The 25733-nt window shown below is 41.5% G+C and overlaps 1 protein-coding gene across 2 annotated transcripts in view; it reads left to right on the forward strand.

The window, feature by feature from the left end:
* MBOAT2 (membrane bound glycerophospholipid O-acyltransferase 2) overlaps nt 1–25733 on the forward strand; it is a 416068-nt gene that overhangs the window by 364357 nt on the left and 25978 nt on the right. For both annotated transcript variants that reach the window (XM_082248995.1, XM_082248994.1), the window contains exons 8-9: nt 10937–11129; nt 12492–12595. In XM_082248995.1, the coding sequence (XP_082105121.1) occupies nt 10937–11129; nt 12492–12595 (297 nt within the window). The remainder of the gene's footprint in view (nt 1–10936; nt 11130–12491; nt 12596–25733) is intronic.

Genomic DNA, 25733 nt, shown 5'->3' on the forward strand with positions numbered 1-25733 from the left:
ATCCTGTTTTGAAACTGTTTTTATTGTCAGTAGACTTGAGCAGATTTCTTTACCTCACCCTGGCTCCTCTATGAGTATTGGTGAACATAAACTAGACCAGATGTCTGGCTGACTTCCTCAGCAAATCCCAACATCTCAGAGGTGAAAGGAACATCTTCACATCTATTTTGCAGCACTTGGCTCTTTTAGTATTTTCATCAAACACTGCAGATAACAGAGTACAATACTCTGCTGCCAGCTAAAGCAGTGCTCTTTACATGGCACAATTTGGCCATATTTATTGAAGATGTCATGCCTGGCCAGAGTTGTTGTGCTACAGGGTCCTGGTCTATCCTGGCATTGATCCCACACACTCCTGCAGGGCCAGGGCAAATTATAAGACCTTATGTAGGTCTGCAGACAATAATAAATAAAGGTATATATGCAGTAGGACACTGTCCCTTTAATGGAATACACTGGTCAATTGGAAAAACAGAATATTGTTTTAAATTAGGAATGCATATACGTTATCACTGACTGAAAACACTGCTTAGGCAAGAGTAGAAAAAAGAAAGCGTCAATTGCATTATGAAAACTGTATTTTTTTTTTCTTGCTTGGACCTGCCCAGCCATCACATGCTGATGAGGAGGTGTGGGCACAGGTCCAAAATTGTAGATTTGAGCCCATGTATTTGGTAGTAAGATTATACAGACATGGTTGCCTTTTTTCTAAAATCATTAATGTTATTATTAGGGCTCATGTCGATGGGTGTTTTTTTTCAGATCCGTCTGAAAAACTGACAGGCGGACCTGATTGGAAAGCCCGTGTGAAAGGGGCCTTATGGGTTTTTCTCTCACCTAGCAAACAAACAACTGATTTTGTCTCTCTGGACAGCTTAAGAAACTTCAGCAGCTGCAGTTTGTATTGGAATATGGTTATTTAATAAATGACTGCATGGCTTGAGTAGCAATTGTAGATGTTATAATATTTATTTTCTTAACAATGTGGAGTTCTAACTTAAACTTACTAAGCTTTGTTTATTTCTGCAACAAGTCCTCTGCAGCCTTATACAGTACCTCTATGTCTTGACTGCTCTATGCAAGTTATAGCTGGAGGTGGGCAGTGTCTTACTGATACTGTTCCTGGATTGTCAGCCCTTTTGCGGGCCTCTTAAAGCTAGTGCATGGAAAGCTAACTAATGGACAGCTATTAAGCATCTCCAGATGTACATGTATTGTGCACACTGTGAACTGGGCCTTCTCTGCTCATGCCTTGGCTGGTAAAACCATGTATGAATTTCCTGCCTAGTTCAGGGATCCAGGGAGCAAGATGACAGTGACCATCAGGTTTCCAAGAGTAGTCAAGACACTCTAAAGGAGTCTGTTACAACTCTCCCTGTGCCAGGATTCTCTACTCTGACAATGTCAATGTTCCAGTCTGGATTCCAGAAAGTATTGAAGAGAGAGAGAGTCCTCAACCAAGTAGTCAACAAAGAACTCCACTTCTGGGGGAAAGGTAGTCAACAAAGAGCTCCACCTCTGGGGGGAAAGGTTGCTTACTGGCCTTTTTAATACGTGTGCCACCTATATGTATCTTCTGGGTACTTGTCTGCTTCTCTTCTGATAGGAAGATACAGCTTTGGTCTTGGACGGTTGGACCCTCAGGCCAAGCACTTCAGGCCATGTGGATCAATCAGTCACCTATAAGCCTCTGACTTTGCCAGGAGGAATCCTTTGCTCCAGCAACAATAAGCAAGTTCTGCTAGCCAACTTGGTTCTTACCATCTATAGGGATGGCAATTCTAATTCCAGCAGATCTGATTTTAAGAAGAATACTATTGTTGCTTAGAGGGATGCCTATTTCCAACTCCCAGAGCTGTCTTCTAACATACCTCTGTTTCTACATGGATTAAGACGTCATGCAGCATATATGTTTGCTGGTTGGGTTCTCGATCCACTCCTCTGCTAGACAGGAATTCCTGTCAAGTATACGGAGGGAGTTCTCGGAACCATATGAGAGATAAGCTGGCTAGTCTTTCAAAAAGGGTCTTGTGACTCCTACGTAAATCCTTGTGTATCTGAGAGCCTAATCCATCACAGTTCAGCATACATAGTTTTTTGCCACTAGAGCATACTGTTGGTAGGATGCTGGGTAATCCTGACTTTCCTCTCTTCACCTGTCAGCATCTCAATACCTGATGATCAGGACCATGGTCTCTCCCATCCATATATTAAGGTGTGCTCAATGGACATGGCCTCCTGTGCTGAAAGGGTTTTTTTTTTACTCTCCTATATTGATCATGCATCCAGCGATTCATGTCTAGCAAACAGGCAGATGAAGCCATGGTTGCTGGCACAGTAATAAATCATACGTGCTGCTGAGTTATTGCCAGTGGAACTCCCCTGTCAGGAAGTTGTTTTGCCAGTAGAACTCCCTGGTTGGGAAGTTAGTTTAAACACTCTGGTTTTCTGGCCAGCTCTTTCATGCTCTCTTTGCTTTTTGTCACCTGACAGCAGGCTTTTTAGACTCCAGTGAGGCTGAACAACACCACAGTGGTATACTACATCAGGGGCAGGTCAGCACCTGCGGGGTCAGTCCACTGAGAAGAGGTACAGATAACTGTGATCTGGTTGGAGTAGAATCTTATCTCTTTTGAGTTTATATAGAATTTATGCAAAGGATCCATATTCTGTGGCCCAATTGGGCAATAAGTAGTTCCTACATCCAGGTTCCTCCAAGTGGATTTTATCTCTGCACAAGATTTCAGAGTTAGATCTTGCAGTATCTCCTTAATGTTACAAGCTGGAAAGCTTTTCCCTAGGGGCCTGGGCCAAGCCCTTGGTGCAGATGCTGTCAGATCAGGAAATGTCTCCTAAGCCATATGCTTTCCAGCTCGATCTATATACAGTTTTTTGGGGGGTCTGTTGCTAAAGGCCGTGGCAATGTTTGGAGTAATTCCCTATTGGCCAAACAGGCCTTTGATACCGGGTATCGGATTGAAGTCCTTTCTCTTCTGTCGTAAACCACAATATCCCCCCTTTGTTCATCTCTTCCACTTTCTCATGCTGGCAGGAAGAGACTAATCGGGCTTGGGTGTTTTTCTCTAAGCTAATATCTATAAATCCTACAAAATGATTTGAATAGAGCTTGTTCAGTTTGGACTGTTTTGTTTTCTTTGCATCAGTCCTCTGGTCAGGTGCATTCCGAACTTCAGCTGATCCTAAAGCTCTCTTAGAGGGAAGATCTCTGCAATCCCTGTTATATTCAAGGACTATCCCTTACTCATCCAATACTTTGATGGGGGGGGGGGCTGCATCTGAGACTCAAAGGAGAACCAAGGCTCTCTACGCAGGGTCTATTACTTGCTTTGGACTTCCTTGCCAGCTCCAGATGAGATCTTTTGCAGTCCAGCTTTGGTAAAAACTGAGCTATGAAGACATGCACTCTAAGAGCCAGGAAGCTTGCCAAGATCACAGCTTTAGACTAGGAGTAGGAAGGATCCTTTGGTGACTTACAGCTCCAGATGGGATCCCCTCCATTCCAGTTGGAGTAAGACTTGAGCCATGATGTCAATCTCTCTAGGGCTACATCCTCAGCAAGAAGCTTGGCCAGAATCAGGGCCCTCAAGGCCCTTTGACTTAGGGCTTGGTTCCTATGGAAGCAATCACCACACACTCATCCAGGAGTGTGTAGGCTTTGCGGGTTCCCTGTGAAAGGGCGCCAGGAATAGTTAGAGAATGACATGTCTTCCATTAAAGCCGTTCTTGCTCATTGTGGGATGTAGCTAACTTCTTTATGCTATTATTATTATTTATCTATAGCACAGGTGTCAAACTGGCAGCCCTCCAGCTATAGCAAAACTACAAGTCCCAAGAGGCATTGCATGGCTGATAGTTCCAAGCATGACTGCCACAGGCAGAGGCATGATGGGACCTGTAGTTCTACAACAGCTGGAACCAGTTTGACACCCCCTGATCTAAAGGGTTTGTTGGTTATGATTTAAACCCTACTTCTTCAACATCCCACCCTTGTTTTTCTGGCTAGTTAGTTCCCAAACGTATGCTGTCATGGAAGTCTGTCAGGAACACAGCAAATTTACTATTAAATACTTACCATAATTTTCTTCATTTCCTGATGGACTCCTTGGCAGCAGGAGTTCCCTCCCAGAGTCAGGCGTAGGCTAGTTACGGAAAGCGGCCTCTTGCTCAGCTTGAAAATTTATGGGAGTGGGGTCCTATAGGGTAAGAGCAGGAGCAGGAGCGGAGCTACCTAAATATATGCTGCCATGGAGTCCATCAGGAAAGGAAAATTACGGTAAGTATTTGATAGTAAATTTTCTGTTCTCCGGTCAAGTCAAAACTCCTGACCTCGATGCTAGTTCTGGCTCTGTAACTCTGAAATGATCAAAGCAAGAGGATCAGCTTGATAAACAGCAAGCTAGGTTTTTCAGAAGGTGAGGGCAGCAATGGCACATATATTACCAAAAGTAAGCAAGGCCCATAAAGAAATGGATGAGCGAGTTTGGGGTGGAGGAACTTGACTGGCCTGCACAGAGTCCTGATCTAAACCCGATAGAAAACCTTCAGGATGAGTTAGAGCAGAGACTTTGAGCCAGGCCTTCTCGTCCACATCAGTGCCTGACCTCACAAATGTGCTTCTGGAAGAATGGTCTAACATTCCCATAGACTTACTCCCAAATCTTGTGGAGAGCCTTCCCAGAAGAATTGAAGCTGTTAAAGCTGCAAAGTGTGGACCAACTCCATTTTTAGCCCTATGGACTAAGATTGGAATGCCATTAAAGTTCACGTGCGTGTAAAGGAAGGCGTCCCAATACTTTTCTTAATATAGTGTATATGTTTCTTTCTGTTGAGGTTTCTTCAAAGGAAGATAAGGAGCAAAAATAAAAGGATCACATATGTGTAAGTTCTTGAAAACTGCTTTGTAAACTGTAAATCTATTTTTAGAGATGATGAAACCATAAAGTGATTTGCTGCTTTTTCATCTTACAATTGGCTTTGTTCTGGAATGTAGATGAGGCATACCCTACCGAGGCAGCTCTTCCTCCAGATGTTCTACTCTAGTTACAATTTAGACAAACAGACATAATCAACAAGAAGCCCAATTACGATGGAGCGGTCCATTCTGAAATAGAAGATAGGGTTTAAAGAGCCTGTGGGGTAGGAAACTGGAGCCCCTGAAGGAAACAAACCAGAGCATTGATGAAGCTCTGAACTGCCCCTCATTTGGAGGGATTGCCCCTCTTTTGCAAACAAATCCCTCTTTCTTTCTACCTCAGTTGTCTTTCCCTTGTCGTATATATAGATCTATAAAATTCATGTACTAATAAAACGAACAAAAGTATTATTTTTCGTTTTACCTTCCATCTAACCTCAAACGTAGTGCTAGTAATGGGGAAAAAAAGCACTTCTAGGTTTAACACATTTTATGCAAATTAATTGCCTGTGGCATCCCTCTTTCTCTGCTCTCAGTAAGTTGGAACGTATGTATTTAATTGGAGGAGTGGTGAACATGGTTTCATAATTTGTTTATTTTTTAGCAGGGATCCTAACTACATAGAGGTCAGCTTTTGTGCACCCCATATTGACTAGGCATGTATCTGCATGTGGTTGTTGATGGACATATAGGGGTGATTTACTAAAACTAGAGAGTGCAAAATCTGGTGCAGCTGTACATGGTAGCCAGTTTTAACAGAAACATTCATTGTTCACAGCATCTGCTATAACAATTCAGATTTTTAAGCAGTGTCTTATACATGCTGTCACACCAGACACGAATATGACAGAGCATCCAAGATAAAGCTTAATTGATTAATTTATTACTTAATGAAGGAAAAGGAAAAAATTATGCAAGCAAACTATATACAGAAAAAGGTAATGCCAAAATAGACAATAGTAGCAAAAGCAAAAGAAATAGAAAAAAAAGAAAAGTACTTAGGGTATTGCCTGGTCTGTAGTTCCAGAGTCCAATTAAATGTAGCATAAGTCTGTATCAGAGTCATTGGTCCTCAGAATGATTCTAGGCATATATGTGTTGTTTTGATGGAATATGGAGATCTCGACAGTTGCAGGTGCACCAGCTCTTTGGTGGAACTTCTTGAAGTTGAATGTTTGACTATACTTCATCGATCACTCCTTTAAAGTGTTACTAAAGACAAAATGTTTTTTCCATTTTGGATAGAGTAAGGGAGGGTTTCATTTTTTTTTTTTTTTTTGCAATTTGTGTCCCATTGGGGATATTTACACAAACTTCCAATCCCATAGCCAAAACAATAAGTGAGAAGAAATCTCTTTAAAATTCCTTTAAAACTGCTTTGTGAACTGTAAATCTATTTTCAGAGATGAGGGAACCAAAAAGTGATTTGCTGCTTTTTCCATCTTACAATTGGCTTTGTTCTGAAATGCAGATGAGGCATACCCTACCAAGGCAGCTCTTCCTCCAGATGTTCTACTCTAGTTTCAATGTAGACAAACCAATATAATCAACAAGAAGCACAGTTATGATGGTGCTGTCCATTCTGAAATAGAAGATAGGGTTTAAAGAGCCTGTGGGTTAGGAAACTGGAGCCCCTGAAGGAAACAAACCAGAGCATTGATGAAGCTCTAAACTGTCCCTCATTTGGAATTTCTGGTCACCAGGTCCCCTGAACTAAGGTCCCAATTAGAAGATTTTTCCTTCTATTCGTGTTCTGATGTCAACCCAAAATGTGGGATTTTTTTTTTTACCTTTAGGCCCCTTTCACACATACGGTCCGTTCAGTTCATCAGTTCAGTCACGTCAAATGTATCAGTTTTTCATCCGTTTTTCATCCGTTTTTCGTCAGTTGTCGTCCGTTTTTCGTCAGTTGTTATCCGTTTTTCATCCGTTGTCATCCGTTTTTCGTCCGATCCGTTTTTTTGACGGATAAAAAAATAGGGCATTCATCCGTTCAAAAAAACGGACCTTGACGGAAGCGGATGAAAACGGATGTTAACTGATGATCATCCGTTGTCGTCCGTTTTTACATAGAGCTACACTGATGTCCGTTTTTCATCTGTCAACGGATGGATGAAAAATGGACAAACGGACAGCATGTGTGAAAGGGGCCTTAATGGTAAATAGGACAAATAGAGAAGGGGAATTTCCCTAATGGAAACACAGAAAGCAATAAAACCTACCAGGGTGTCTAATCCCTCTCCACTCCATCCAAAACTAAAAAAATGTTTTCCCTTTAGGCTGCATTCACATGTCAGCGTATGACACATTGCGCAAACAAAATCGTGGGACGCAATACGCTCCAAAAAAGTACAAGAGCTTCTTTGGAGCGTATTGCGTCCCGTGATTTTGTTTGCTCGATGTTGCCGCGATTCGGCGGGCGTAAATCACGGCAACATCGCTCGGCGTTTGGGGGGGCTATAGCAAATCAACGGGCAATGCTAGGCGTCCCGCGATTTGCAGTAAATCTCCGGATCGCGGGCGGAACCGCGGCGGTTCTGCCCGCGATCATATGCTGACATGTGAATGCAGCCTTAGTGACACTTTAATTTCAATGTTATAATTATATCGATATTTACAAATTACCACAGTTTACTGTTAAGCAACCAGCAATCTATCACAGTTTCCCCCCATTAAAATTAATGGGCTGAAAGTCGCACCACACTAAGCTGCACAGGAGCAAAACGGGGGTCCTTTGGGATTCAAGTTTAAACTGGACCTCAAGAGGGACTGTGAACACTAATGTAAAGGGATGGGGGGGCTGTGATGTTAGCGGGAGAGCTGTTTTGTGAAGGGGGTCTGATGACACTATGAACTGAAGAGGGGCACTGAGGGGACTGTCATGTAAAGAGGGCTATGATGTAAAGGGTAGACTGCAGACCCAGATGTACAGAAGGGACTGTGATGTAAAGGGGGTCTGTGATGCGTTATAGTGCAAACATGAGATTTGATCCTCCGCCAGAAGCAAACTTTACTGTCTGGACCCCTGTGATTTTTAATTCAAGACCCAGGCTGTAAAGGATAGGAAGGTTTAGTTTCACTTTAATGTTGATGACATGGGAGGAAGAAGAATTGAGTGACTAGACTGGGGAAAGAGGCTAGCCTGATTGTTCTTCCAGAAAGAATACATTGATGAGAGGGGGTTAAATTTATCAAAGGGTGTTTTCAGGTGTGTATGAATGCTGCCATTAAAGAAATGTAAAGTCATTATTATTTTTCTGCTTGCACACAATTCACTTGCAAAAGTTCTTGAATATTTTTATGCCCAGAACGTTTTGGAGATTTGTTTATGATCAGTGCTTGCATTAGCATTTAAATTGTCATTTGTTTTAAATTTAAAGGACTCTAACTGCTTCCAATAAAAAGCCTAGAAGCGCCAAGTAATTTATCTGCCCAACGCATGGCAGGGCTTGTCACAGCAGTGGAGAGACTTGTAAATCTTACCTGCAGTATAGGAGGGGAGCCGAGGGAGGCAAGTCATGCAATTTATGATACAGCAATAGTAATAGGGGTGTGGAGGGTTAGGAGCAAACCAGGACAGGCAGTGTAGCAACACAGTATTAAAAAACTGGTTAAAAATGCATCTTTAGGCTAGATTCAGATATGTGTGGGTGGGTGTAAATCGCACATGTTACCGCACCTACGTTCAGACGCACGAAAAACGCTCTGTTTTAAGAAAACATGGAAGTGCTATTTACCTCTTACTGGCGAACGCACGTACTGAAAAAATTAGTGAACTTTCCCCTATGCGGAAACCTGTCGGCACTTTGGCACCATGCGGTTTCAGTGCCACTGAGTTTTTTAAAATGCCACAGGGACCTTTTTCTCGTAAGACACGCAGGTACAGCAGCAGATTCAAATGTATAAGCAGTTGTGCCCGCGCAAACACGGCATGCAGAACTGCTTAGATGTGAACCTAGCCCTAGAGAATAAACCAGCTCAGGCAATGTGACTTTGGCTGAAAAAATCCCTCTGGCAATAGGGAAACCATATGGCGGCATGTATTAGATATAATAAGGCCCTTGTTCAGCAATCTGATACCCCTCTGACAACACTGCACCATTATATTGCTCTGGCATCACTATAGTAACACAACAAGCTTACAGCCAAAAAAACTGATGCGATCATGACTTGGGAATTTGGTACCAGTTTGGGTTTGTTAGTACAGCTTTGGTAAGGTTTGGTAAGAGGAGGGTTTCCAGGGTGTAACATGGCTTTTTTCTGCCTTCGTTAACCTGCCACTATTTCTACACTGGTGGAGATGTGGATGTGTGCCTATATTCTCTTCATTTGTCAATTATTCAGCACCTGATTTACAATCTATTATAAAATCTGGGGAAACAGAGCAAAATTCTGAGATTTGACAGCCCAGAACAATGCATGGACAAGGACTTGGCTACTTGGGCTAACATATGCTTTGTTAGATCTCACAGAGATTCATCACCTTATCAACCTGGCCAAGGCTTCATTTTGTTTGGCAATTTTAGGCCCTATGCACGCGGGCTTATTGGGGCAAATGAAAAAAAATAGTCTGATGATGAACAGGTGTTTATAGGGGACCCTGGGAAAGCAAAAGCTTTTTAGTGTCCCTGTAGCAAAGTGAACCTACTACTTTTGCTTTTGACGTGCCATTTTCACTGAAGGTATGATAAAATGACTTCTTTATTAAATGACAGAATGGCTTTCTTCAGGAAAGTGCGGTCCCCTTCGATCCAGCACTGTGTACCTTCAGACTTTAACCTTCACCTCCTAAATCTCGGACCTGATTAGTTTTGGCTTTTAATTAACCCTATCTCCTTGAGATAATCTCCCAACATCATATTTCCTTTACCTCCCATCACTTTCCTACTCTTTCCATTTTTGTTCTGTATCTTATGTTTCTGTTGATATACCAAACTTTTTGAATTATTACTTGGCTTCCTGGAATCATCACTCAGCGACCCACTGTAGAAGTATGTTAACCTTATACGGTACATTGCGTCCAGGCAATGCTATCTCAGTAATGATGGCCTGTCTTTGCAGTATTTTTATGTAAAACTTTTGAACCTTTGAATGAATAGGGAACAGAAAGATACTGGCTTTAAAATAAAAATAACAATAGCACCAGTCAATAAAGTCCACTTGTAGTCATCTTTTTTATTTTGTAATGCTTTATAATGCTTATATTGTCCAAGGATGTCATAGGGGATAAAGCACTCTTCTGGTTACCAGAGCTGGTAGGAGGGTAAAAGGGGGATGCTCTTCGTCACTTTCACTGTTCTCCCTAAGTGTTGGATGTAAATAGTGCTGTTCAGCCACAATCACAACATCTGGGTAGGAGATGGACATGGCCAGAGTTGACTGATTTTGAGAAGGTGTATTGAAGAGGAGGATTTTCACCAATGACAACTCTAAGAAATCTCCTCTATCTGCAGCACAGGGTCAACACATGATGACAACGCTGCAGTGATTTCATTGCAGGTAAATCAGCATTGTCACCCTGTTTAAAAAAAATCAGCAGTCACTGGTAGGATTGGCAGGTGTTTTTTTTTTTTAAGTAATTCAAATTACATTAAAATTCATGTTGTTTGCGTAATGGTTTTACATTTTTCAGTGTTACTATAGTTTTACTATAGGAAGGCTGGACATGAGCTATTATAGAGATAATCTATTACACTATTTGTGGATACCCTTTGTAAGATGATGCAGGTTATTTTCCTTTATTAAATCAGCCTGGAGAGAACTTACGAATTGCATGCATCCACCCATTGCCTTGGTGGGAACTGAATCTAAGGCTTGAAAGTACCAGCCTGACATTGTTTAATTGTAAACCTTTTCATGTAATTGCTGTGTTCAGCTATAATCCAAATTTGACCACTTCCTTTTTTTAATCTTGATTTCTCTTTTTGTTTGTGATTTTCTTGATGTTAAAGCAGTCTTACAGTACAAAAATCATAAGACGAGATGTGTTTTTTCTCTTTGCAGGCGGTTGTTGTGCACAAGCTTGTGGTCTGTGCAGTCTCATTAGCATTTTACATGACTGCCACGCGGATATTACCAGTAGAGTACAATATTGATGAACACTTTGTTGAAACCTCATCAGTGCCCACAAAAGTAATATATCTCTACCTGTCCCTAATGGCTGCAAGACCAAAGTATTACTTTGCCTGGACCCTTGGTGAGTTGGCTGGAAAATGAGTGAATACTGACATCTTGTGGTCAAATTGAGAATTGCAATACTATCTTCATTCAAATGCTGCGTCTACGAAGTTCACTGTTTTGATATTTGCTTTTGCTTATAAATTAATCTAAAATTGCATGTACTTTCTATCGTGTGTTTTTTTATTTCACCTGGAAACAGATTCATTGACTTTTATAACCATATTTTAATAAATCATTTTGTTATGTTTTTTGTAAAAGTCTCAGTTTACCAATATACTATAAATATCCCGTTAACTAGCAAAATTTATAATGAGATTACATTCATAAATTGTATGATTTATTTTATGACTTGTAGTCTGCATATTAGTTCTATGTTTTAAAACTGAACCGCATCAGGGCTGGATTTATACTTCTTGCTACCTTAGGCCAAATGTCTTGGGCCATTCTTCTCCTAAACTAGTGGACCGACTAGCCCTAGTATCACACTAAAAAGATTACATGTTAAAGGGAAAAAAGCCACAGCAAGGCCGGTGACAAATATGCTAAAATAGACAATCTGCACCAGTAAACTGACAACTAGAAGTGAAACTGGCACCCTACTCTGCACTTTGATTCTAGGTGTATGGCCCCAGAGTGGGTGAACTGTAAGCATACAGTACATGATTCCACCAACAAACATGTACAAGCCATACAGGAAACGCAATAATGAGGGCTTAGCTAGATGGTACTGGCAGGCAGGGTGGTAGTCTGGAATGTTTTATTATACACAGGAATGCATTACTAACTGTAACTTGATGTGTGACTTGCTGTGTGCTGCCCCCAGCCAATCTCCTACCTTAGGCAGTGCCTATGTTGGCTAATCAGAAAACAATCCTGCCTGAAGTATTACTGTTACAGTTTGGATGATGTCACTGTAAATGCTGGGCATTGAGGTTATTATTCTGCCTGTGATGGGTATAAAAGGCAGTTTTACCATATAAGGAGATGTACACATCTCTGTACTACAACACAAACCAGCCTAAATGGTTAGGAGAGCTTCAAAACACTTTGTAATTATTGCAATGCCAGTTTCAAAGGGTGTTGGGGCACCCACGAGTAATGGCAGCCAGGTTTACACCTGCACAGGGAGCGATGAATACTGCAGTGCCAAGAGAAACTCTGAAATTTCTTTTACGAAATGGTCAAAATATGGTGTGATATGCTTTGATGTTGACTTAAGTAAAGCTGCTTGAGGTAGTATCTGGTTGTGTAATAGGTAGATTTGCACTGATTAGTATGTTTGAGGAAGTGTTTGAAATTTTCTTCTACAAAGCGTTGTGTTTTTTCTTTTTTCTTACAAAGAATCAACAAAATATTGTGCATTTTCATTCTCTTTTAGCTGATACTATCAATAATGCTGCAGGATTTGGATTCCAGGGCTATGACAAAAATGGAAAAGAAAACTGGGATCTGGTTTCAAATCTGAAAATTAATCAAATAGAGGTAATTGACTGTTGTCTGGTAAAAATTTAAACTGATAAAGATAAATATTAAAATGGAATATTAAAATGTAATTAAACCCAAGAACAAAAATGTAATCTGATGCAGCTTGTGTTATGTGATGACTGTATGCATTTTGTTATTTGAGTCTTTTTTTTCTCAGTGGGTGATCCTGCCAGCAGCACAATTCCTGTCCTGGGCTGACAATCCCACTCACTGTACTGTATCTACAGTGCATTTGGAAAGTATTCACAGCGCTTCACTTTTTCCACATTTTGTTATGTTACAGCCTTATTCCAAAATGGATTAAATTCATTATTTTCCTTAAAATTCTACAAACCCGATTCCAAAAAAGTTGGGACACTGTACAAATTGTGAATAAAAACAGAATGCAATGATGTGGAAGTTTCAAATTTCAATATTTTATTCAGAATACAACATAGATGAAATATCAAATGTTTAAACTGAGAAAATTTATCATTTTAAGGGGAAAATAAATTAATTTTAAATTTTATGGCATCAACACATGTCAAAAAAGTTAGGACAAGGCCATGTTTACCACTGTGTGGCATCCCCTCTTCTTTTTTATAACAGTCTGCAAACGTCTGGGGACTGAGGAGACAAGTTGCTCAAGTTTAGGAATAGGAATGTTGTCTAATACAGGCTTCTAGTTGTTCAACTGTCTTAGGTCTTCTTTGTCGCATCTTCCTCTTTATGATGCGCCAAATGTTTTTTCTATGGGTGAAAGATCTGGGCTACAGGCTGCCCATTTCAGTACCCGGATCCTTCTTCTACGCAGCCATGATGTTGTAATTGATGCAGTATGTTGTCTGGCATTGTCATGCTGGAAAATGCAAGGTCTTCCCTGAAAGAGACGACGTCTGGATGGGAGTATATGTTGTTCTAGAACTTGAATATACCTTTCAGCATTGATGGTACCTTTCCAGATGTGTAAGCTGCCCATGCCACACGCACTCATGCAACCCCATACCATCAGAGATGCAGGCTTCTGAACTGAGCGCTGATAACAACTTGGGTTGTCCTTGTCCTCTTTAGTCCGGATGACATGGCATCCCAGTTTTCCAAAAAGAACTTCAAATTTCGATTCGTCTGACCACAGAACAGTTTTTCACTTTGCTACAGTACATTTTAAATGAGCCTTTGCCCAGAGAAAACGCCTGTGCTTCTGGATCATGTTTAGCTATGGCTTCTTTTTTGGCCTATAGAGTTTGACTCAATGGCGAAAGGCACCGTGGATTGTGTTCACCGACAATGTTTTCTGGAAGTATTCCTGAGCCCATGTTGTGACTTCCATTACAGTAGCATTCCTGTATGTGATGCAGTGCCGTCTAAGGGCCCAAAGATCACGGGCATCCAGTATGGTTTTTTCGGCCTTGACCCTTACGCACAGAAATTGTTCCAGATTCTCGGAATCTTTGGATGATATTATGTACTGTAGATGATGATAACTCCAAACTCTTTCAAATTTTTCTCTAAGAAACTCTTTTCTGATATTGCTCCACTATTTTTTGCCGCAGCATTGGGGGAATTGATTATCCTCTGCCCATCTTGAATTCTGAGAGACACTGCCACACTGAGAGGTTCTTTTTATACCCAATCATGTTGCCAATTTACCTAATAAGTTGCAAATTGGTCCTCCAGCTGCTCCTTATATGTACATTTAACTTTTCCGCCTCTTATTGCTACCTGCCCAACTTTTTTGGAATGTGTAGCTCTCATGAAATCCAAAATGAGCCAATATTTGGCATGACATTTTAAAATGTCTCACTTTCAACGTTTGATATGTTATCTACATTATATTGTGAATAAAATATAAGATTATGAGATTTGTAAATTAGTCCATTCCTTTTTTACTCACAATTTGTACAATGTCCCAACTTTATTGGATTTGGGTTTGTTCAAACAATACCCCATAATGACAACGTGAAAGAAGTTTGTTTGAAATCTTTACAAATTTATAAAAAAATAAAAAACGAAAAAGATTACATGTACATAAGTATTCGCAGTCTTTGTCATGACATTTAAAATTGATCTCAGGTGCATCCTGTTTCCACTGATCCTTGAGATGTTTCCACAACTTGATTGGAGTCCACCTGTGGTAAATTCAGTTGATTGGACATGATTTGGACAGGAACACGCCTGTCTATAAAAGGTCCCACGGTTACCTGTACATATCAGAGCACAAAGCAAGCCTTGAAGTCCAAGGAATTGTCTGTAGACCTCCGAGACAGGGTTGTATCAAGGCTAGGGCTGCGCATCTTCACTTACCTCACGATTCGATGCGATTACGATTATTAGGGTCACGATTCGATACGATTCGATTCCGCGATGCATCACGATTACTGCCCAATGCCCATGCCCAGCCCACTGCCCAATGGTTTTCAAAACTTTATCAAAAAAAACAATCAATCAAGCAGTCACAAATAAAAGAATCCTTTTTATTTTCATTTGCTTCAAAGGACACTTTCCTGGACCCTGTCATGGCCTGCAAGCCCTGCATACTTTAGTGCACTTGCACTGCAAACATATAGGAAGGTCTGAAAATGCAAACAGCATAGCAGAGGCAGACAACAACACTAGTATTTTACTAGAAGTAACAGTAAAATTAGTAAAAAACTGTAGTAGTGCAGTTTACTGCTTCATAAAAGAAAATATTAATATAAGCCAGGCCTACCACCATTTAAAGTACAACTAAAGGCAAAACTTTTTGGATTTTGGATAAAGTTTGGCCTATAGTTGTACTTTAAAGGCAAGCCAAGATAGAAGAAGCCAGCCAGCCAGCCAGCCAAGCTAATATTCTTGTGAAAATGGTCATCATAAATTCCCACAAAACATTATATATAAATCCTTTTATGTGAATATGCATTGCAATAAATTCCAGGTGTGCCATAACCTGTCCTCTACAAAACAGAGCACTTCCTGACTAGTAGCAAACATCAAGGGTGAACCTGGCAATAGTGCACTGCTGCATAACTTCCATGTTCACCGTGATGTTTGTTTCCCTCTGCAACTGCCAGTCTGTCTGTCAGACTCCCTCTTATGCATGCACTGAGCCAAAACCCCCGGGGCCCCCCCTTACCCCACAGCTGCCTGTGACAGTGACAGTGACACTGACAGAGACCCCCCTCCCCCCACAGCTGAGCTGACAGCCGGACACACTGACAGAGACCTGGATGTCCCACCGTCCCACACCTTCCCCAATCCCCCACAGCACTGACAAACACTGAGTGAATCCCCCCCTTGCCCAGACCCCCACAGCTGACACTGAGAGAGACCCCCACTGACACTCAGAGAGAGCTCCCCTGGCTGCCAGACTGCCACAGCAGAACAGTACCCCCGGGCCCCGACCGACCGTCCCCTGTCCCAGCCCCCCCCCCCATCAGACATCCCCCAGAGATACAGACGAGACCCCCATGAATGTCATGATTATACAATTATTTGTTCGGACTAGTACATACCTGCTGCTGTGTGACTGTGTGGGTTGTTGTGCACTGCATTGCAGAGGAGGACAGGTGCTGTGCTGCTCTGTGGCGCGCGGCTGGCGTCACTGGCAGTGGCGGCGTGGCGGCGGCTGGGCCTGGGACGGTCGGCTACGGTGAGGCTGGCGGCGCTGGCTGGTTGCGATGGCTCCTCGCTCCTGTGCTGTGGAGTGTGGACTGGCTTGTGGCTTGGCTGGCTGGCTGGTTTCTTGGCTGCAAGGCCGCAGGTGGGACGCCGATACACGCGGGGGATGTCTTGCTGCGCCTCGGCCCGGGTCAAAGAGACGGAAGGGGAGGGGCAGAGCCTTTTTATTAAGCTCTCGCCACTAACCCACCAGTCCGCTGCCGATCTTGTGACTTTTTCTCCCTTGCGCGATAGGGCGTGGCCGCGGCTGATGACGTCATTTCCTAATCGATTATGCCGGCAACCCGCATCGATGCAGAATTGCGAAGGGTCGAATCGCGATGCATCGATCTTTCGATTATATTCAGCAGCCCTAATCAAGGCACAGATCTGGGGAAGGGTACAGAAACATTTCTGCAGCATTGAAGGTTCCAATGAGCACAGTGGCCTCCATCATACATAAATGGAAGAAGTTTGGAACCACCAGGACTCTTCTTAGAGCAGACCGCCCGGCCAAACTAAGCGATAGGGGAGAAGGGCCTTAGTCAAAAGGTGACCAAGAAGCCGATAGTCACTCTGACAGAGCTCCAGCATTTCTCTTCGGAGAGAGGAGAAATTTCCAGAAGAACAATCATCTCTGCAGCACTCCACCAATCAGGCCTTTATGGTAGAGTGGCCAGAGGGAAGCCACTCCTCAGTAAAAGGCACACGACAGCCTGCCTAGAGTTTGCCAAAAGGCACCTGAAGGACTTTCAGACCATGAGAAACCAAATTCTCTGGTCTGATGAAACAAAGATTGAACTCTTTGGCATGAATGGTAAGCGTCCTGTCTGGAGGAAACCAGGCGTCGCTCATCCCCTGGCCAATACCATCTCTACAGTGAAGCATGGTGGTGGCAGCATCGTGCTGTGGGGATATTTTTCAGCGGCAGGAACGGGGAGACTAGTTAGGATCGGAAAAAGATGAATGCAGCAATGTACGATGACGTCCTTGATGAAAACCTGCTACAGAGCACTCTGAACCTCAGACAGAGGTTCATCTTCCAACAGGACAACGACCCTAAGCACACAGCCAAGATAACAAAGGAGGAGTGGCTATGGGACAACTCTTTAAATGTCCTTGAGTGGCCCAGCCAGAGCTCAGACTTGAACCCGATTGAACATCTCTGGAGAGATCTGAAAATGGGTGTGCTGTGCACTGACGCTCCCCATCCAACCTGATCGAGCTTGAGAGGTCCTGCAAATAAGAATAGGAGAAACTGCCCAAAAATAGGTATGCCAAGCTTGTAGCATCATACTCAAAAGACTGGAGGCTGAAATTGGTGCCAAAGGTGCTTCAACAAAGTATTGAGCAAAGGCTGAGAATACTTATGTACATGGGATTTTTTTGTTTTTTTATTTTTTAATAAATTTGTAAAGATTTCAAACAAGCTTTTGTCATCTTCTCTAAACTCATTCAAAACAAATCTAAAAACGTTTTCCTTTAGACAAGCTTTCACTTAAAGCGGAGCTCCACCCAAAAGGGGAAGTTTCACTTTAAGATTAAACAGAGCTTTTGGGGAGGAGGTAAAATCAAGTACCTGCTCCCACATCCGTTCCGGTCTCCTTAAGCGATCGGAAGTGAAAGTTCTCCTTTCCCCTCCCTCCCGAAGTGTTCTGGAACACATGACATCTCCCAGAAGACTTCAGGACCAGTCACAGAGTGCAGGGCCACTCGCACATGCGCAGTGGGCATCTAGCTGTGAAGCTGCAAGCTGTCACAGCTGGGTGCCCATAGTACAGATGCCAGCGCCGCCGAGGGAGAACATAGGACACTTTTTGTAGCTGCTTACTTTTAATAAACACAAAAATTACTAGAACTCAAATTTAATTGTCCTTTTTCCTTTATGCTATCTTGTGTATTTCTCGTGTTTTCCTTGTAAAGCGCTTAAAAAAAAGCTACCTTTAAAGGCGCTATATAAAATAAAGTTTATTATTAATATTAATTCCCTTTTGCTTACCTGTTTGTAATGCAAGAGGGGTGTTCTCTAACACACCACTGCAGTCACCTTGCTGTCCTTTGCATCAAGTATGCCTGATGTATCAGTTCAGTGAATCTGCTTTATGACAGGCACCAGTAAAGTTGGAACTTGCCTTTGAAGCTTGAACTTGATCAGTAATACATGAAGCATACAGAAAAAATTATAGATTTGAGTTATTGATATCGGCCTACCATAATCTTTCGGGGTGACAACACTTAGAGAAGAAAGGGCAGCAATAGCAGCCAATCAGGCTCTGCTGCAGTGCACATATGCTAACAGAGTGATCACTAAAAGGAGGAGGAAGCAGAGTATAATTATTTTGAGTTAAATACTTATGGAGTATTTATCTCAGAAGCAGGCAATTGCGGTAAATAACAAAAAATATGCAGTAATTAAGGCATGCCTTAAAATGTTTTTATTTTGTGGAATCTATTGCATTCTTTCCACTACAGCGGAAAGTGAAACATTTAGCAGCAGTATTACTACTGCAGCTAAATGTGACAGCTTCTGCTCAAGGATACTGATTGTCAGGGAGCCAGAACCCGCTGGTGTCCTAAACAACCAGTGACTCATCACTCCTCGGCTAATTCAGCAGGTAAATGTAAACAAAGGATCAGGGACTGTGTTTTTTTTCCAACTATATATCTTACATTTGCTTTTTGGCTTTATATTGTTTGTCTATCTGTAGCAGGTTTTCCAGGCCTGTGGCTGATGTGGGTCTGTCATTGTTACCGGTTACCTCTCCAGCCCATGTGAGCTGCGGCACTGGGTGTGAGAACTGAGACATTGACAACTCCGGCATCTTTGTTTTGTTGTTTTATTGTAATTTTAGGGGATGGGAGAAGGGAATGAGTGGGATACTCCTTTGGCTCGACTATATACAATTCTGAAACTGTTGTAGAAAAATGCCCTTTAGCGCTGTCTTGACGCCAGCCGACGCTAGCCAACGCTGACTGACACTTGAAACACACTGTAACTCTGAAAGCTGTGCTGGAACTCCGACTTAAGTCCAGATGATCCAGGACTGTAGCATAAGGGACTTCTGACACTGCTTGCACTCAAAAGTCACTGACTACCCCATCCTGCCTTGCTCTGGCTTGAGGTAGCTTGTTGTGAAATCCTGTATGGCTGCAACTCTCAACAGGTGCACTCACACTGTGCACTTTCTCTTCAGGGCCCAAACTGTGGGCTCCCCCTTTTACACTTCAGGGTCCTCAACCTAGGTACCCCCTCTATCACTTCGGGGTCCTCTGACTAGGTACCCCATTTACAGCTAGCGGATACCTGGATCCTAGAACCTTCTCCGGAGTGGTCCCCACTGACAATAGGCAGACCCCCAGGGGCAATCCTCAGTACTCACGACCTGTGTAGGCTTTCCTGGGACTGGACCCCTCTCGCTCTCTGCTGGTTCTCAGCACACCGGATCTCCCTCAGCTCAACTCAGCACCCTCTGGATTCTCAGGCAGCACCCAAGACATCCGCTTCCACTGACAGGAGGATAGACAGCCATCCTCTCCCTCCTGGGACTCTGCTTCCCGCCAAAGACAATGAGTCATGCATCCCCCTCAGACTGATACCCACTCCCAGAATCCTTTGCTGCAGAATCTGCCTTCTGGGGTAGTTACAAGCCTGAATGTGTCCCTGATTGGGTTTCCTCCACTGTCCTCCACTGTCCTATGCGAAGCCTCTCACGGAGCCAGTGGGGAGACTCCCCTCTCAGCAACACACCTGGAAACCATGACACCCTAACCAAAAACAATCATGGCCCTGCTGTTAGGCAGACAAGACCCACTACGCATTTACCTAGCACCTACCTGTAGGTTGCTACATGTCTGTCTGTCTGTCTGTCTGGCTTCATATTCCATGTTTTTTTTTTTCTGCAAATAGACAATAAGAGATGGAGAGGACTGCTGACTCTGGGAGTGTCAGCATCCTCCAGTGTATTGAAGCTTTGGTTTTAATTGACTACTGGTATAATTTTAAATCTCTTGGCTACGTCTCATTCATTAATTACAGCACACGCTATATTTTGAGCTTGCCTTGAAGGAAATACTCTTTTCAGTAATCCAGTTAGAACTTTGTTACTAGTGAGTTTGCAGGTCAGAGAGAGAGACCGGTGATGCGCATGTGTATCTTTTTGAAAGCCTCTGCCTCATAGCTATCAATCAACACATTTTGGATAGGTGTCACTCACCTTTGTCAGGACTTGATGTACAAGGAATCTTGTTTCTTTTGCCGAAAGTTCATTGTTCCCATCTGAAGTAGTAAGGAGATTGTGATCAGTCTGAACCCAACTTTGTCCGAATCTGGAGGTTAGTTGTCATTGCTGAGTCGATGAGCTGGGGATGAGAGATCCTCCACCCTGCAGCTAATAGACACATAGCCATATTAGGTCAATGTCGGTTCATTGTTCCAGTAAAGACAGCTAAATTCTGAGTTCAGACCGAACCTAAGCTCTTCATTATTCGAAACCTTCTATAGAAGAAAGTCCTGTCTTATGGAATAAAGATATACCTTTTCCAAAGAAAATATTTTCAAGCACAAATATACAATAAGTGGGAAATGTCCTTTATAAACCAACTTTTAGACTATTTGTGGCCAGGGGGTATTTAAAATATATGTTAAGATTTAAAAAATTAGACCCCACAGTCTGAGTGAATTCCTATTAAAATGCATCTTGTTTTTGTTCTGGGTATCCATTTTACAAAGTCTCCACCTCTTGTGTCCTTATGATGGCACAGAGTTCTGTACATTTGTATTGTACATTATGTTGCTTATAATGGTCATACACGGGTGCTTGTGCTTTCCCTTTAAATTACCAGGCACATGTTTTTCTCATGCGTATCATGAGTTCCCATTTACTGGGTGCTACATTCTGTTTGTTACAAGGGCACTGCATGCAATAGATGGCCCCTTTTGTATTGCAGGTTAATAGATCTTTAAAGTCATTTTTTTTTCATCCTGGTAGAAATGCTTTGGTTTTGTTTTGAGGCATTTGCAAGCCATACATTTCAAATACTTAAAGTGATACTAAACCTAAAAATGCATTGCTTGCATTTAGTTAAAAAATGTTTTCAGTGTCCCTGTGCCACCCTTCCCTGTGTGAATGGGAAGAGAGGGGAGAAGAGTTCAGCGCTGTGCATGGCTGCATCTCCCCTCTCTTCTTCCTCTTCACACAGCATTCGAGCAGCAGCAGGAGCCATTGGCTCTTGCTGCTGTCAATCAAATGCAGTGAAGAGGAAGTGGAAGGCGGGCTGCTCCATAGATACAAAGGTAGGGAGCGAGCACACCCTGTGTGTCCCCATAGTAAATGGCTTGCTCTGGGGACACAAAAGAAGAGGAGTATCTGGGGCGCTCTGTGTAATACCACAGCACCAAGCAGGTGAGTATAACATGTTTGTTATTTTAATAATAAAAAAATAAAAAAAATTGACTTTAGTAACACTTTAAAGTAGAACTATAGGCAAAACTTTTTTCTTTCATTTTGGATACAGCAAGGGAGAGTTCTAACCCCGGTCAGGGGTTTTTTTTTTTTTTTCACTATCTCTGTCCCATTGCGGAGATTTCCCCTCACTTCCTGTCCTGTAGCCAAACAGGAAGTTGGAGGAAATCCCTGCAGATTAAGGGAATTGCTTGGGGACCCCCAGGTCACCAAAGCTAGTATACTCATTGGATGATTTCTCCTCTATTACTTTACTGGGGACAATCCAAATTGGTGATTTCCTTTTACTTTCACTTTCAATGATAATGGTAAACAGGACAAATAGAGAGAGTGAATCTCCTTAACAGGGGCACAGACAGCATTAAAAATTGACAAGCATTCTATCCCTCTGCACTCTATCCAAAACCAAACAAAAAGGTTTACTTTAGTTACTTTAAATTGTTAAAAGTTACTAAATATAGATTTCAAATTTTCAGTGGCTAGCCCAACTCTATTTATTTTAATGGGGTGGCTTCCCCAGTACACACCAATTAACTGTCTCCCCCATCAGCCTGTTTCTTAGCACTCTTTCTTACCCTCCCTCTGCTCCTTTCCATTCCACCCTAATTCCTCCCTGACTCCCCCCTCCCCCCCCCTTACTTTTTATTATTTTCTTATTCTCCACCCAGGATTGGTTTCCCTCTGACTGCATGCCCTTTGTTCTACTTTTTTTTTTTTTTTTACCCTCTGAACTTACCTACATCCTCCCCCACACCTCTCTCTCAAAACCTGGCCTATTAGTAAGCTTGATCCTACTTCCCCTTCTCCCCTACTAGCCACATTATCAACTTCCTTCTTTTATTACCACCCACTTCCTTATTTAGGTAAAATCAAAATCTCTGCACCAGGAAACATTCTGAGCCATCTTATGCCTCACTGGCCCTTCTCCTATCTTTGTGGACATGGTAGCTTAGCTGCCACTGTTGCTTTTGTTCAGATTGTCGCTGAAATGTCTCCATACTGCTATGGTTTTTGACAAGTATAACCCATATCACAGTTGCCACTAGAATGTGCACATCACATGATGGTTTTTATTTTCCCTTTTATAAAATAAGGAATGTATATTAAAAAAAAAAAAAAATACACTGGTGTGAAAGTTTAACAATGTCAACAGATTCATATAGGTGAAAAACAATTTGTACAAAAATTACTTTTGAAAAAATACTATGTAATAAATCCAACTGAACTGAACACCCTGAGGGGTGACAAACATGCTGAATTAAAACCTAAATCTATTTTTTTCCAAAGTTAGAGACTGGATTCGGTTTGGTGGCATTCCAGGAATTAAGAGTTAGAGACGTCAGGAATTTTCATACAAGTCAAAGTAAGGATGACAATTTAAATAGACAGAGAGGCAAGTAATGAGATCTCTATTGAAAAATTAGAATTTGATTATATGACCAGCAGATAAAGGGAAAGGTACTGTACAATGTCAGATTTAAATACATTTAGCCATAAAGATAATGATTTAGGGGTTCTCAAAAAAGCTGAATAAAACGTAATTACTAACAAAAAAAACCAAAAAAAAAATTAAGATTTCTAGTATTCTACTATATGCTAAAAATCCATAAGGAACCCAACAACTCTGCAGTAGGTCCCATTTTCTCAGAGATATGGGGTCTTTAATATCTAATATTTCCCATTATATAGATGCTACTCCCTCTATATCCTGGTCAAAGGACTACATTCTAGGTACTTTGGATGCTACAACCCTATAAATGATTATTGACCATAAAGCTGTTACAATGGGGTTTATCTACTGAAAGTAGAGAGGGCAAAATTAGTCAAAATTCCACAGAGAAACCAATCCGCTTCGAACCTCAGCTTGTTTAATTAAGCTTTAGTAAAAAAAAAAAAACTGAAAGCTGGCTTCTCGCCAGAATTGTGGCAAATCATGCCCTCTCTAGGTTTAATAAATAAATTCCAATATGATTATTATGAATATTAATATTATTCAGGATTTATATAGTGCCAACAGTTTACACAGCGCTTTACAATAAAAAAGGGGGACAGTATAATTATAATACAATTTAATAGAGAAGGAATAGGAGAGCCCTGCTTATGGAGTTTACAATCTTAAGAGAGGAGGAGGTGGTACAAAAGGTAATAGCTGCAGGGTATGATCTGATGGGGGGTAACTCAAGTACAATTCTTAGGTGGAGGTGGGGTAGTTTTCCTTGAATAAATTTGTTTTCAAAAAGGTGAACAGGGTAGGAGCTGACCGAACATACTGGTGTAGGGAGTTCCAAAAGGATGGGAGAGGTTCTGGTGAAGTCCTGGAGGCGAGCATGGGAAGAGGTAACAAGAGAGCTAGCTTACATTTCTCCTACAAGCAAACAAACTGCTATATTAATTTAATACAGAGTTTAATTTGGAAGGCGTTTAGTCTAAACTCATCCTTAATCATGTTAGGATGGTCAATACCTTCTTTCTTCAGACTACTGGCACAGCTTTGAGGATGGGCAATGCCACTCTTTTTGTGGCATATTGCAAATCCAAATTCATCTAGAACCAAGTAGAGTATGGTGTGGGCCTCTTGAAAAATATATAGATATTATTTTCTTTTAAAATGGTGCCCAGAATCAATTAGATTATTTATCTATACATATTACTAGTTAATTAATACCGTTCACACTCCGCATATCATGAAACAGCTGACTCAAATAGTTTTCTATTATCAGACAATTGTCATTTGCTGCACAGTTTCCCAAAAAAGCCAACATAGAAAACTTCAGAGGAATTGTAGTTGTATCAATGATTACATGAAGGAAGTGGACTGTCAGAGCAGTTCAGAGAGAGAGGATACCCTGAAGAACTTGTGATACAGGAGGCAAAAGACTTAATGAGCCTACATAGGACAAAGCTGCTTACAAGCAAAGATAAAGATAAAAAGGATTGTGCTGAGAAACTTATATACAGTATAATAGAGACGTGTAGGGTAATAAGTATAAGTAGGATATAAGTATGAGTATAATTCACAGGCTTATACAGTACAAGACATCATCAGAAGATATTAGACTATCCTGAATGAGATAAAACATTTGGACCTGTCCTTCCAAACAGACCCAATTTTATTTTTAAGAGGGAGTCCAATTGAGTCCTTAAAATTGTCCCAACTGTTTAAAACAAGAGCAATAAGCAGAGCGGAGACATAATAAACATAAAAGGTAGATTCGATAGGTGTTTGAAATGAATGGCTTGCACAACAAAACAAACAGCAGGAAGTAAGAAAAAGACAAGACTTCATTTATACCAGCACAAAAATAAATTTGATATAAAAGATCAACTAACCAATGATACAAAAGAGACCATCTTTTGTATACACTGCCCTTGTAACAGTTTATAGGACAATCTGAAGATGAATTGGAGATACGCATGAGAGAACGTGTATGGTATTTTATAGGAAAAGAACAAGCACCAGTTGTATTATTACACAGTTATATAACAATTATAAGCTACTGCATATTAGCAGTGTACAAGGTACAGGATTCTGGGCCAATGAAGAAATCCAGAAACAAAATAGGAAAAGTTTTTGTGAAATTGATGTCAGATGTGGGAATTAGATGGATTTTTTTTATATGAATTCACTTTGAATTGTTTGCTTTTAATTAATAATGGAGTTTTTAATTACTTTTTTCAGATTTTTTCTTTTTTTTTTAAATTGAAAAAAAATTTTAAGTGTGAAAATCTTATAAACAATCAGATAGGAACAATGGGGTTATCTTTTGAGTACACAAAAGGGTTAAAACCAAGGTACTAAAAGAGATGACCGAGATCCTTGTACGCTCAGTCCTAATAAAAGAGAGCAGTATCTCTCTGAAAAGTGTTTACCGACAACTATGAAGCAGAGTTTTTTACTTATATATTTATGCACAAATTTTCTCACTGATCTGCAAACTCGCTGGCCACGAGTAGGTGGCAGCTTACTAGCTGTCAGGCTTAGTGTTAACCTGTCTCGGCAGCAGAGTTTTAACTGGATTACTTAACAGATGATTCCTATCAAGGAAGTGCCTCTG

This window comes from Pelophylax lessonae (assembly GCF_965119305.1).
Source record: "Pelophylax lessonae genome assembly, chromosome: 3".
Classification (NCBI taxonomy): Eukaryota; Metazoa; Chordata; class Amphibia; order Anura; family Ranidae; genus Pelophylax; species Pelophylax lessonae.